The sequence below is a fragment of the Muscardinus avellanarius genome, assembly GCF_963383645.1.
Source record: "Muscardinus avellanarius genome assembly, chromosome: 8".
In the NCBI taxonomy this organism is placed as follows: Eukaryota; Metazoa; Chordata; class Mammalia; order Rodentia; family Gliridae; genus Muscardinus; species Muscardinus avellanarius.
The window spans coordinates 25,857,208-25,872,717 of record NC_137794.1 but is presented as its reverse complement, the minus strand read 5'-3'; the positions used below and the strand labels follow the sequence as shown (position 1 = coordinate 25,872,717).

Sequence of the window (15,510 nt, the reverse complement as noted above, 5' to 3'; positions counted from 1 at the left end):
TCTGAGTCTCAGAGGAAACTTGGGGACTTTTCAATGACGCTGAAACTGTTACAACTTTGGTATTCTTGGAGATGGATGACTAAATGCATCTTGCATTTGAAATGGGCGTAACCTATTCAGGGACTGGGGAAAAATGTTATACTTAGATACAGAATTGTACTTGAAGAGCTCATGAATTGGTTTTTGGAGTTGATGTAATTGAGTCGTGAGGGCTATAATCCCAACAGTGGATAAACCATTGTAATACATTTATCTGGGTGGTGGCCCGGGCTGGTAGGGTATGACTGGAGAAGGTGACTCCCTGGGGGTACAGCCTTGGGGATTGTATGTAAACTTGCTCTCACATCATGGAGGCTAGAAACAAGCAGTTTCCATGATGTGAGAGCAAAGCCTTGTGTGCTTTCTCTCTCTGTGTGCTTCTCATTGCTGCCATGCCCTGGGATCCGCAGCCCCTGGCCTCACATAGACTGAATCTCAATATTTCCAAGAGAAACTGAGCAAATAAACATTCCTTTCTCTAAGTTATGCAGTAAAGCCTTTGGGTTATAGCTATGAAAATTTTGACTAATACACATGGTATCTATAATCAGGCCACTTTTACCATGGACCAAAAATATATTTCTTACAAAGGCTATCACAAGATACTATTTCCTACCTTTATTTATAATAAATAAAAATAAAAATACTAGTGAAAAGTTATTTTTGACCATTATTAATGTTACTTGAATATTTTTTTTTTACTTGAAAATATTCCTTGGCTTACCTGTTGCATGTAACAAACTGGCTTCTACTCTGTGAGGAATTCTTGGTGGAATTTTCATAGAAGCACGAATCTGGTAAAAACTAAAGCAAATAAACAGTCATTTCAAAGCATATTTAAGAATATGCAATATTCCAACTTCTACACTTAGTATGCATTAAAATAATAAATTTGATGTAATACTATTAGTTTCCCATATTTATCACTGGTCGAAAAAAGATATCAACAGACCCAGACATCATATACTAGCACGGTACAAAACCAAAGTGGAAACTCAGAAAGTATAAAGATAAATGAAAGAAACAAATACAATACATATGATATTTTTACTTTACATGAGAGAATATGAGAGTAACCTGTAGGATTAGAAAAGCATTAAGGAGTTTCACTGTTAAATATAGTTTAACTTTTTTTTCTTCACTCTCTCTTCTGTGTGTGTGTGTGTGTGTGTGTGTGTGTGTGTGTGTGTGAATGTATGTATTTGTTTAAGTGCTGGGGATGAACCCAGAGCCTAACATGCAAACAAGTGCTTTACCACAGAGTTATAGCACCATCCTTTAATTTTTTTTCTAAAAAGACAATAAAAAGCTGGGTACAGTGGCACAGGCCTGTAATCACAGTATGTTGGAGGCTGAGACAGTCAAGGCTGGCATATGGTAACTTAGGAAAAGCCCGTTTCAAAATAAAAATAATATAGGGCAAGGAGTATTATCTCAGAGGTAGAATGCTCCTGGGTTCAGTCCCCAGTAAAACACACACACACACACACACACACACACACACACACACACACACACTCACACATTATTCTTAAATATAATTTTGTGAAAACATTATATACTACAATATACTACAAATTAATTACAAATGGCTAAAAAACTGGCTTAAGACTAAATGACTAAATATAAGTAAAGAATTCAGTTTTGTCAAAGAGCTATTTTTTAAATGTATTCTTACTTGCTTATATTTCCTAAGAACTTTGAAACATTGTACATGTTTCTATAAACCTGCTGGTCACTAGAGTAATCATTTTAAATTAGAAAATAAAGGGATAAACAGAACGTAAAGGGAACGGGGCAAAACTCCACAGTGATAAAGGACTCACTGACTTTAAGATGAGGGTACTTGAAAATGCGAGGTAGCTGAGAACAACAAAAACCAAATCACCCTTGAGACCAGAGGAAAGCAGAGTTTCCTAGGTACTCTTTGACCTCCCATATTGAGCTAAATGTTGGTGGGAGTGTAACTTTATTTAGATTTCAATTCCTTTAGACATATACCCAGGAGCAGGATTACTAGATCATACGATAGTTCTATTTTTATGTTTTGAGGAACATATATATTGTTTTCCATAATGGCTATACTAATTTACATTCCTACCAACAGTATATAAAGGTCCATTTGCTCTATATTCTTATAGGCACTTGTACTTTTTAAAAATTTTATTTTTTGCGGTACTAGGGATTGTAACACAGGGATATTCTATTTCCAAGCAACATCCCCAGCCCTATTTTTTATTCTTTATTTAGAAATAAGGTCTCAATGAGTTGTAAGGGCTTAAGCAGCTGAGGCTGGCTTCAAATCTGCAAAATCCTCCTGTCTCAGCCTCCCAAATACTGGGATTACAAACGTCCACCACCATGCCTGGCTTTTTTTTTTTTTAATTCTTGTTCTTTTTTTTATAATAGCCACTGTGGTTCCATATGAATTTTACGGTGATTTTCTATTTCTACAGAAAAGGGCATTAGATAAATGCAGTGTTTTGCTTAAGTATCTCTGCTATTAGCAAACATATATTGAACATTTAATTGAATTTCAATCATCTAACATTGTGTGTGTGTGTGTGTGTGTGTGTGTTTTAGTTAGGAGGGATTAAACCCAGGGGCCTTCTACCTCTGAACTACATCCTCAACCCTATTTTGAAACAGGGTCTAAGTTGTTAGGGCCTTGTTAAATTGCTACAGGCTGGCTGCAAATCTGTGATCCTCTAGTCTCAGTCTCACACATAACAGGATTTCAGGTATGTGTCACCATGCTGGCTTTATTAAGTCATAATAAGCAGACTTTTGTTGGTTATTATTCCCTGAAAATATAGTATAACATCTATTTAAATAGCATTTACATTGCACTATGTAAAATAAGTAATCTAGAGATAATTTAAAGTATATGGGAAGATGTATGCAGGTTATATTATATATACTATATATATATCTTTATTATTTTATGCATTTATTATGCAGGTTATTGTATATAAGAGATTAGAGCATTCCATTATTTTGCTACCCTGCATGGAGTTGAAAGGTATGCGAGGGATAGTCCTTAAACTACTGAGGGAACATTGCAATTTAAAATTCCCTGAATACAAGTGTATGTGTGTGTAATTTCACAAAATTATACACACCTTCCTCCCTGCCCAGGATACTAAAATCATTGGATAGTCAAGTCCTTAATAAAACAGTAGTATTTGCTTATAACCTATGCATCCTTCCATGTGTTTCAAATAATCTCTAGATTTTACACACACACACACACACACACACACACACACACACACACACAATTTTTTGAAGGCCTATCTATGTTATAGCCACTGGGTTAGTACCAGAGATACAGGTAAAAACAAAACTCTCAAGCTAATAAACACATTACTTTAAATGAAGTTTATTTATTAGAAGTAGGGATAATGATATAAAAATTTTAAATTGAATAAAACTTTTAAATGTGCATATATTAACTAATTTTTAGAATAAAGTATCAAGTAAGAGAAGATAAAATTTAAAAAAGAAATATGCTGGGCATGGTGGTGCATGCTTGTAATCCCAAAGAGGATCACAGGTTCACAGCCAGTTTCAGCTACCTGGTGAGGCCCTCTGTAACTTAGACTTTGTTTCAAAATAAAAAAAGGTCTGGGGTATAGCTTGGAGGCAGAATGCCTCTGGATATTCAATTCCCAGTATTGCAAAAAAAAAAAAAAAAGGTAAAAAAGAAAAAGAAAAAGAAAAAAGAAAAGATAAAACACTTGTATTTTAAAGGCTATGATGGGCTAGGTGATTCAGAACAACTCTTCTTAAAAACAAAAACAAAATCAAACAAAAAAACTAAAACTACCATAAAAACTATAAGAATATATCTTTGAGTTAATGAAGAGCTGACAAGATAGTATGAAATTACCAGACCAAATCTGAGCAAAAAAAAAATTTACAGCAAAGTAGGCAAAGCACTGAAGCTGGTTTTGGTCTGAGGAAATGTGCTGACCCATTCTTGCAATCTTAATTTTGGTCTTTAAAACCAGGTGGCACGCCGGGCGTGGTGGCGCACGCTTGTAATCCCCGCGCTTGGGAGGCAGAGACAGGAGGATCGCGCAGGTTCAAAGCCAGCCACGTGCGCTGGCTTAGGGGACCCTGTTTCCAAATATAAAATGTAAAAAGAGGTCTGGGAGTGTAGCCCGGAGGTAGAAGGGCTTCCAGGAACCCCAGTACCACCAAAAAAAAAAAAACAACAACAAAAAAAACCAGGTGGCACAAGCTTGTAATCCCAGTCCTTGGGAGGCTGAGACAAGAGGATTACAGGCTCAAGAACAGCCTTGGCAAGTAGTGAGGTTCTCATCAACCTAGGAAAGACTCTTTTCAAAAAACAAGGGGGGCTGGGGTAGGATGCCCCAGGTTTAATCGCCAATAAAACACACACACATGCACGCACGCACGCACACACACACACCCTAGCCAATATCCCAGTAGAATGCCCCAGGTTTAATCCCCAGTAACACATACACACACACACACACACACACACACACACACACACACACACACACACACACCTTAGCCAATATTCCAGTAGAATGCCCCAGATTTAATCCCCAGTAATACCCACACACAGGTTTGCAGGTTGGAAGACAGCTTTAGCAAGAAGTGAGACACTCGTCAATCTAGTGAGACTCTATTTCAAAAAAGTAAACTAAAATAAAATAGGGCTAGAGGTATACCTTGGAGGTAGAACACCCCTGGGTTCAAACCCCAGTACCAAAAAAAAAAAAAAAAAGTGTTCCTTTCGCATATATAATAGATTTTCATAACATTTCTCAGTAAAAGCAAACAGGGCTTCTTAGCTGATTCCAGGTCTGGAGCAGAGAAAAGTACAAGAGTCTGGAACAGTTAAAGAGTAGAGAACAAAGAATCCATCAAACATTATTTGGAATGTGTCCAGTGGGAAGTTCATAGAAACCAGTCTAAAATGGATTCCTTTTCAATCTAAAATGGATTCCTTTTAAGGATCAGAAAGAATTAATGATGCAACATTATCATCTTACATGTTAAAAATCCATGAGTTCAGACTTCCGGGAAGATGGCGACCGAGAAAAGCGGGGCTTAAGAGCCCCGCTAACAACAAATCTCCATTACCACAAAATCAGCGCCTTTCATAGCCAGAAAACACCATCACCAGTGAAACAAAAAATCACCAGGCTCCAGAGAGAAAGCGGACTGAGAACAGAGCCACAGAGGAGATAACCGGCCTCATGCCCGAGGACGTGGCAGATGCAGCAGCAGCGCCATACTGCCGGCGGCACCAGCGAATTCACGGGACGGCTACAGCAAGCGGAGGTGAGCCACTGCGGAACAGCCAGGTGGGATTTCTCCGTGCAGAGAGCATCTAAAGCTCCCAGTGGCCGAGCTCAGCACACACTGCAGGGATTCAGAATGGAAATCAAAACCAAGAAGAAAAACACCAGCCCCACGGCCGAGGGCGTAGCAGGGGCGCCATACTGCCACCGGCGGCAGCAGCACCGATTTCAGCGAGGCCAGTACAGCTACATCTGCGTACTCAAGAACAGTGAGTCAAATTGCGGGCCACAGAGGAGAAATCCCAGTACTGTACTCCCTGGGACTTGACCCAGTGGGGGAGGGGTGGTGGCAGAGATATCACACCATAGGAGAACGTGCAACCTGGCACCCCCCACAGTCTAAAGCAGCCTCTATCGACTCTCTGGGTCGGAGACTCTGTGATACAACATAGTAAAGGAGTAGTGGGGTCAGAGATACTACTGACTCGAGATCCAGAACACCTTAAGTGAAGTCATAGTGACCCAAGGGAAGAACCCAGAGAAGGCACAAACATCGGAAATCATGGGAAAGAGGAATAATACTGGAGCAATGAATGCCCACAACCCCACAACATCAGAACCCAATAAAACAGAAAATCAGAGATTTCTAGAAGAGCAAATGAGGAAAATAACTGTAGAAATAATAGAGGTGCTTCGAAAAGAACTCAGAGAGAGCCAAAAGGAGATAAAGGATGCAATTAATGAAGTAAAGGCCTCAATTCAAAGCACAAACAACCGATTAGAACACATGGAGAACAGAATCTCGCTCTTAGAAGATGATCATTCCAAAAATGAACGCATAGTTTCTAATCTAGGAAAAAATATCCAACAGCAGGAATCTGATATTGAAGAAATATGGGCCCATTTTAAGAGAGCTAACCTAAGAATAATTGGAATAGAGGAGGGAAAAGAAGGTGAAACCAAAGGGATCAACAATCTCTTCAAGGAAGTAATAGCAGAAGATTTTCCAGACATAGAGCAAGAGGTCGATACACAGGTCCAGGAAACTTATAGAACTCCCTTTAGACAGGATCAGAGAAGAGGATCCCCACGCCACATAATTGTCAAAATGACCAATGTGGAAGCCAAGCAGAGAATCTTAAAGGCAACAAAAGCAAAGGGCCAAGTGACATTCAGAGGCAAACCAATTAGAATCACTCCAGACTTCCCAAACCAAGTTAAGAGAGCCAGAAGGGGTTGGAGTAACATATTCCAAACTCTGAAAGAAAACAACTTCCAGCCAAAAATTTCCTACCCAGCAAAACTTTCTATCAAATTAGATGGAGAAATAAGAAGCTTCCATGACAAACAGAAACTGAAGGAATTTATGTCTTCAAAACCAGCACTAGAGAAAATACTCAAAGAGATTAACTACAAAGAAGAAATAGGTAACATACTCCAGAACTAGAGAAACAAGATTTTCCATCCAACAGACAACTAAGATTGGTTATCTGTGGAGATTCATTATTTATGTTAGTCTTTTACCTATCTCTAAATGGTATTGTTTGCCTTTATTGTTGCTAATTTCTAGGATTTCTAGTTGGAATATTAATATACCTTCAGATATAGCATTTGGAAATATTTTATCCCATTCTATTAGTAACTGTTAACTCTGTTTACATTGTCTTTGGATATACAATATTTTTTAGGGAGTTTGTATACTCTTCTGTTGCCTGTGCCATTGAAATCATATCCAAGAAATCACTGCCAATTTCAATGTTGTGAGGTTTAATGACCCAGATTTTCTCCTAAAAGTTTATAGTCTTAAGATTTATATTTAGGTCTTTTATCTATTTTGAGTTAATATTTGTATATGGGATTAGGTAAGGGTCCAATTTTATTCTTTTCCATGTAATTATTATTTTTCAACAATATTTAGTTAAAAAATTATTTTTCCACCACCAAATGTTTGTGAGAACCTTGTCAGAAATAACTTGACAATATAGGGAAGAATTTAGCTCTAGGCTTTTATTTAAATCCAATGGTTTATATATCTGCCTTTAGAATAGTACTACACTGTTTCAATTATTGTAGCTTTATATGGTTTGAAATCAGAAAATATATATCTTCTAGCTTTGTTCTTTTTCAAGATCGCTTTGGGTATCTAGAGTCCATATTCCATATTAGGATAGATTTTTTTTCTGAAAACTAAATATATAAATATATGATAGTTTCACCTAAAAAAATAGAAAAAAAATATTCTCTGGTAAGAAAGAAAGTAAAAAGAAATATTGAAATGTTATCTTTAAGTCATCAAAAGCTTGGTATCAGACAAATGAAACTGGTATGTGAGATTATCATTTTTAATTTTGGATAAATTGCTATAATACTAGATGTCAACCACTAAGCCAAGCATGGGAGGGAGGGATGGGGAGAGAATGGGGTTGGGATCGGGTGGGGGCTGACTTGGCGATGTGTGCATGTATGTCTACAAAAGTTTGTATCCCACTATGATGTATGAATACAGTGCACCAATTAAAAAAAAAAAGAAATAAACCAAATCACTAATGTTTTCAAAATGTAAATTGTTTTTCAAAAGTCCTTATAGAAAACTTGAAGTTTCTTTTTAAATAGAAGTCATCAATTCATCTATGACATTACAGAAAAGAAATCTTGATTTTCAAGGTTGTAATCAATGTCAATAATACAAAAATTTATCTCATATTTTCTTTCTCCTTTTCACTTGATGGTCCTTTAATTAACAAAAATGATTTAGGATAATGTGGTACAGAACCCAGTTTATGGAGCTTTTCTAAAAAGACTGATGTTCCTTAGTTTTATGATGTTATTAAATTTTTTTTTTTTTTTTGGTGGTACTGGGGTTCCTGGAAGCCCTTCTACCTCCGGGCTCCACTCCCAGACACCTATTTTGTATTTTTATTTGGAAACAGGGTCTCTTAAGCCAGAGCACGTGCCTAGCTTCGAACCTGCGCGATCCTCCTGTCTCTGCCTCCCATGCGTGGGGATTACAAGCGTGCGCCACCGCGCCCGGCGATGTTATTAAAATTTAAGAATATAATTTCTAAATCCATGACCTTTACTCTGTACTAGTACATTTTATAACAGTACATGACTAAGAAAAGTAGTAGTAGCTATAGGTATAAAACTAAAGTGTTTTAACCCTGATATAAAAATAAAACAAAAGCAAAATATTACTTTAACCTTTAACATTATAACTTATAACTTTAACCTTATTTTCCCCAAAATGTTTCCCTCATGAAAGATTATTGATTGTTCAAACATTTTTAGAAAAAAATAAAACTGTGACAGCATTTCACTTGCATTATAACATGGGTTAAATTCAGCAATCAAAAGACAAAGACCAGCTGAATGGATACAAAAATAAGACTCAATTATATGCTCCCTACAAGAAATTCACTTCACTGGTACAGATAAACATGGACTAAGTGACTGGTTTGAAAAAGATACATCACACAAGTGGAAATAAAAAATGAACCAGAAGTAGCTCTACTCATATCACATAAACCTGACTTAATTAAAAACTGTAAAATGAACAAAGAAAGTCTTTATATATTGATAAAAGGTTCAATTTGGCAAGCAAATACAACAATTGTAAACATCTGTGCATCTAATACAAGACTACCCAAATACATAAAACAAGTATTATTAGATCTAAAGGGAGAAATAGACTCACAACAATTGTGTGGGGACTTCAACATCCCACTTTCCCCAAAAGGACAAATCATCCAGACAGAAAATCAACAAAGAAGCATCTAATTAACTATATTATAGAGCAAATGGACCTAACAGACGTTTATAGAATTTTTTTTTTTTTTTTTTTTGGTGGTACTGGGGATGGAACCCAGGAGCTTTCTACCTCTGGGCTATACTCCCAGACCTATTTTATATTTTATTTGGAAACAGGGTCTCACTAAGTTGCTGAGAGCCTCACTGAGTAGCTGAGGCTGGCTTCGAACCTGTGCGATCCTCCTGTCTCAGCCTCCCAAGCGCAGGGATTACAAACCACCACGCCCGGCTTATAGAACTTTTCATTCAAGAGTAGCAGAATATACACAGTTCTTGTCAGCACTTGGAACATTTTCCAGTATATATCATATGTTAGGATACATTTCAAGTCTTAATAGATTTAAAAAAAAATGTATCTTCTCAGACCACTATAGAATAAAGCTACAAATCAGTAAGAATGAAAAGTATATAAATACATACAAATTTAATGATATACTTATAAATGGTCAATAGGTAGTGAAAGAAACTAAAAGGAAATTTTAAAAAATTTAGAAATAGCCAGGCATGGTGGCGCATGCTTGTAATCCCAGCATTCGGGAGGCTGAGACCAGAGGATCGCAGTTCAGACAGACTCAGCTACTTAGTGAGGCCCTCTGTACTCAGTGAGACCCTGTTTCAAAATAAAGAATAAAAAATTGGGCAGGGGATGTAACTCGGAGGTCAAATGCCTCTGGTTTCCATCCCCAGACCCACAAAAAGTAAAAAATAAAAAAATTTAGAAATGAATGGAAATGACAACAAGGTATACCAACATCTATGAAATACAGCAAAAACAATACTTGAGAGCGAAGTATATAGTAATACATGAATATATAAACAAACAAACAAACAAACAGAAAGCTGGCAAATTTACTTCAAAGACTTAGGAAAGCAAAAACTAACCAAACCAAAGTTAGCAAAAGGAATAAAATAATATAGAACACTGCATAAATAAATAAAATCAAAACTAAAAAAGCAATTTAAAAGGTCAACAAATAAAGTGTTGGTTTTGGTAGTACTGGGGATGGAACCCAAAAGCATTCTTCCTTCAAGCTATACTCCCAGCCCTATTTTTTATTCTTTATTTTGAAACAGGGTCTCACTGAGTTGCAAAGTGCCTCACAAAGTAATAGCTGAGGCTGTCCACGAACCACGATCCTCCTGTCTCAGCCTCTCAAATGCTGGGAATACAAGTGTGCGCCACCACACTCGGCTAAAGTGTTGTTTTTTTGAAATGATAAACAAAATTGACAAAACTTTAGCTAGACTACCTAAGGAACAAAGGAGGAAGACCCAATAAATAAAACCAGAGAATAAAAGGAGACATTGCAATTGACACAACAGAAATATGAAGGCTCATAAGAAACTATTCAGAACAATTACATGCTAAAATCTACTAAATGGAATAAAAAGAAACAAAATCTAAACAAACCAATAATGAGTGGTTATTTAAAATTTAAAATTTACCTTCTAAATAAGTCTAAGAACTAATGGCTTTATTGATAACTTATATAAAACATAAAAACCCTAATTCCAATTCTTCTTAATCAATTCTAGAAAACTGAAATGAACTCTGCCAAACTCATTTCTATAAAGCTATTACCCTGATACTAAAACTAGAAAAAGATACAACAAAGAAAGGAAACCACACATCTACACCACTTTTTAATTTTTGATGCAAAAATTCTCAGTAAAATACTAGCAAACCAAATACAAATAACAAAAAGATCACATACCACAATCAGGTGAGTTTGATATATACAAGTCAGTAAATGTGATGCAATATACCAACAAAATGAAGAACAAAAAAGTATATGCTCATTTCAATTGCTACAGAAAAACCATTTTATAAGGTTCAATTTTTCATCATGATAAAATTTTAACAAAAATAATCACAGAAGGAACATACTTTAAAATATTAAAAACTATATATATATATATATACACACACACAAACACACACGTGCGCACGCATGTGTGTGTGTGTGTGTGTGTGTGTGTGTGTGTGTGTATACAGACCCATAGCCAGTATCATACTAAATGGGAAAAAGCAGAAAGCAATTTCCTCTAAGACTGGGAGGAACATGACAAGGACATTCACTTTCTCCACACTTCCACATAGCAATGGAAGTCCTAGCAAGAACAATTAGGCAAGAGAAAGAAGTAAAGGGCATCTAAATTAGAAAGGAAAAAGTTAAAATGTGTCCATATTTGCAGATGACATGATTCAATACCTAGAAAAACCTAACTATACTCTCCATGAAAAATTTTTTAGAACTTATGAGTAAATTCAATACAGTTGTAGGATATAAAATAAGAGCACATTTACATACTGCTAATGAATTTGCTGAAAAAATGTTAAAGCAATCCCATTCAGTATTAAGTTTTTTAAGTTCTTTGTATAGTCTAGATATTAGTCCTCTATCATATTCACAAGGAAGTGAAAGATCTCTATAATGAAAATTGTAGAGCGTTTTGATGAACGCACTGATGAAAGAAATTAAAGAGGACACAAAAAAGGAAATATAGCCTATGCTAAAGAATCAGAAGAATTAATATTTTTAAAATGAACATACTGCCCCAAGTGATCTATAGATTCATTTGTAATCCCCATCAAAATGCCAGCAACTCCCTTCTTTCCCATTCCTTTCTTTCTTATTTGCAGTGCTAGAGATCAAACCCAGCAAGTTATACAAGTTTGCTGACCTGTAGATCTCAAGGCTTTTCTTCATAAAAATAGAAAAAATAACCCTAAAATTCATATGGAACTACAATAACATATCACTTCACCCCAGTTAAAATGGCTGTCATCAAAAAGACAGTAACAAATGCTGTGAAGGAAACAGAGAAAAGGGAACTCTTACACACTGGAGGTGGGTATGTTAATATAACCATTATAGAAAATAGTATGAGATTCTTCAAAGAGTTAAAAATTGAATTATTATAAGATCCAGCAATTTTACCATTACATATATATCCAAGAGATGAAATTTTTACACTGAAAGACACTTGTGTTTCCATGTTTACTACAGCACTATTCATGAGAGCCAAAATATGAAATTAACTGAGATGCCATTAGAAAACGTATATTTACACAATGGAAAGTTATTCAGCCATAAAAAGAATGAAATTCCATCATTTGTAGCAAGATAGAAGTGGAGATCATTATGTTAAGTGAAACTAGCCAGACACCGAAAGACAAATACCACATGTTTTAACTTATAGAAATCAGTAAGTCAATCTTGGAGGACAACAGAATGAAACAGTGGTCACTAGAGTCTGAGAAGGGCAAGAGGAAGGGAAAAAGAATCACTCTGCTGCTTCTTAAGCATGGCAGAGTAACTACTGGTTAAAAGAATCTATGATATACTGCAAGACAACTAGAAAAGAAGTATTATATTCCAAACACACAAAAATGACTATTGATGAGATAGGAATTCTTATTACCCTCATATAATTTCACAAAGTATACATTTGTTTTTTGTTGTTTTTGCTGGTTTTTTTTTTTTTTTTTTTTTTTTGGTAGTACTGGGGGTAGAACCTAGAGGCTTTCTACCTCCAAGTTATACTACCAGACCTATTTTATATTTTATTTGGAAACAGGGTCTCACTAAGTTGCCAAGAGCCTCACTAAGTAGCCGAGGCTGGCTTCGAACCTGTGCGATCCTCCTGTCTCAGCCTCCCAAGCGCGGGGATTACAAGCGTGTGCCACCACGCCCGGCTACAAAGTATACATGTATTAAATTAACAATACATAACCATAAAAGTTTACAAATACTATTTCAATAAAAATAAGAATACTCATATTTAAACAAAAAATAAGTAAAAATAAAAATCAGAACATTAAAATACTTTTTAAAATTCTATCTTCTAAATATTTGAAAACATATGACCCAGTCCAATTGCTTCCTTTCAAAATGAATTAAACTCTACTCTAGAAGTTGCTAATATTCTTTTTAAAAAACATTTTTTATTAGCCGGGTGTGGTGACCCATGCTTGTAATCCCAGCGCTTGGGAGGCTGAGACAGGAGGATCTCACAGGGTCAAAGCCACCCTCAGCTACTTAGTGAGGTTCTCAGCAACTCAGTGAGACCCTGTTTTCAAATAAAATATAAAATGGGCCTGGGAGTATGGGAGAAGAGCCCAGAGGTAGAAAGCCTTTGGGTTCCACCCCCATGACCACACACACACACACACACACACACACACACACACACACACAAAATTATTGCATATAGTCATACATCTTAATGGAGTACAAGATGGTAGAGGCAAGCCAGGTGTGGTTTCACATGCTTGTAATCCCAGCGCTTGGGAGGCTGAGACAGGAGGATCACACAGGTTCAAAGCTAGCCTCAGCTACTCAGTGAGGCTCTCAGCAACTTAGTGAGACCCTGTTTCCAAATAAAGTATAAAACAGGTCTGGGAGTATTGCCCGGAGGTAGAAAAGCCCCTGGGTTCCACACCCAGTACCACCGAAAAAAAAAAAAAAAAAAAAAAAGATGGTAGAGGCATACGTGCATATATCACTCATTTAGCCCTTCCCCGATCTCCCCACCCCATTCCCTTCTCCCTTTCTCCTTCTTAGTCAGCCTAGTGACTGACTTTGATATGTTTGTAAATGTACATCATGTACATTAGGGAATTTCCCTCTTCCCATCCCCTCGGTTAGGTCACCTTATTTGCTCATCTATAGTTTTTCCTTCTTCATCTGTTTGCTAATATTCTAAAGCTGTGCTATTAAAATAGGATACAAATGCTGTTAAATCTCTGTGAACTCCCCAATTTGTGGTGAAATAAAGTATCACAAAGCATATTGACTTTTTCATAGCAACTTTCTCAATGAAGACAGCAGTCCATGGATTCACATTCTGGCAAAGTTAAAAAAGAAAGTTTTTCTCCTTTGAATCAGTAACAAACCATTTGCAGACTACTCTGAACAGCACTCACCTAAAAAATTCAAGGAAAAAGATGTTCTAATAACTTTGCAATGGCCTTTATTTTTATTTATTTTTTTTTTTCATTTTTGGTGGTACTGGGGTTCCTGGAAGCCCTTCCACCTCCGGGCTACACTCCCAGACCTATTTTATATTTTTGAAACAGGGTCTCTTATGCCAGCGTGGCTGGCTTCGAACCTGCGCGATCCTCCAGTCTCCGCCTCCCAAGCGCGGGGATTACAAGTGTGCGCCACCACGCCCGGCCTTGCAATGGCCTTTAAAACAAGAAAAATCATCCCCAGTTTAACAACTAAAACTGCTATGCTTCAATTTAATCCATTCTCTTTTCTTTCATGCCAATGAGAATGTTCAAATAAATTTTTTTTTCCTTAAGTATTTAAAAGCCAATACTTTCCCTAAACATTTAAAAGATAATCCTCCCAACTTTGGAGCCCTCCTCAGAAATATATTTTGAGTAAAATCATTTGGAAAGTTTATCATGATATACTTCTAATATAATAAAAATATTATGACAATTTGTATTACTCATTTTTATAAGACATACATTCACATTCCATTTACTAACATATATGATCAATGCTTTAGAATTTCTATTTTGTTTTTCAGAATTTATAAATCCACTAAATTTAAAAAAATGATGGAACATATTAAAAATACTTTTTCCTTTAGATTGTTAGTATCTCAACTTTTTACCATAAGGAAAACAATGCAATTCAATAGCAAAATACACTATCATGTAAAAAATTAGAAATTAAATTTTTTAAAGATAATTACAAATTTTAAATGATTTTTAAAACACTGACTAGTCTATTGCACCCAACAAATGTAAGCAAATAAGTGATTTTGCAATTCCATTAAAACAGGGCTAGAGAGATAACTAAAAGTTAGAATGAACCTCTGGGTTCAATTCCCAGTACCAAAATTAATATAGAAAATAAGCACTAAAGTTGAACCATCTATTTTTCAGTTCTTGTTTCCTGCTCAGTTTATTTCTCGCATCTGTTAAACAAAACACCATTTTCCAGGGATCATCTTAAGCAGGAGGATGCAAGGGATTAAGAGTGTCTATGAACAACGTTTTATGGTACTGGGGATTAAACCCAAGAGCGTTCCACCTCTGAGATACGCTCTCAGCCCTATTTTATTTTTTGCTTATCTGTCAGTTATTTAAGTACCGTAAGGTAAGTTCTTCTTAGATCTAATACTTCACATAAAGATAAGCTGAAATGAACTATGACATAGCTAAATCCTTTAAGGAGTAGTCATACAAGTAAGAATTGCTCTTTACCATCTGGACAGAGATACAATAGGCAGAGAAAGGAAAAAAAGTAAATGTATCCGATCTTTTTCTGTTGCTGAGAAATCTGAATGGTTTTTGTTTTTTTTAGGGGGGAAAAGAAAAGTGACTAATTCAAGCTAATGGCTAAAAGAAGGTATTAGTGAA

General features: G+C 36.0%; 1 protein-coding gene across 8 annotated transcripts in view; it reads right to left on the bottom strand.

Moving 5' to 3' along the window:
- The window catches only part of FAM135A (family with sequence similarity 135 member A), a gene marked incomplete at both ends in the record, with an annotated part of 117,963 nt that overhangs the window by 80,968 nt on the left and 21,485 nt on the right, over positions 1-15,510 (bottom strand). For 7 of the 8 annotated variants that reach the window (XM_080699924.1, XM_080699925.1, XM_080699927.1 and 4 more), the window contains one exon: positions 764-843. The exons of the other annotated variant lie outside the window; for it this stretch is intronic. In XM_080699924.1, coding sequence (XP_080556050.1) covers positions 764-821 — 58 coding nt within the window. The remainder of the gene's footprint in view (positions 1-763; positions 844-15,510) is intronic. 8 annotated transcript variants of the gene reach the window in all.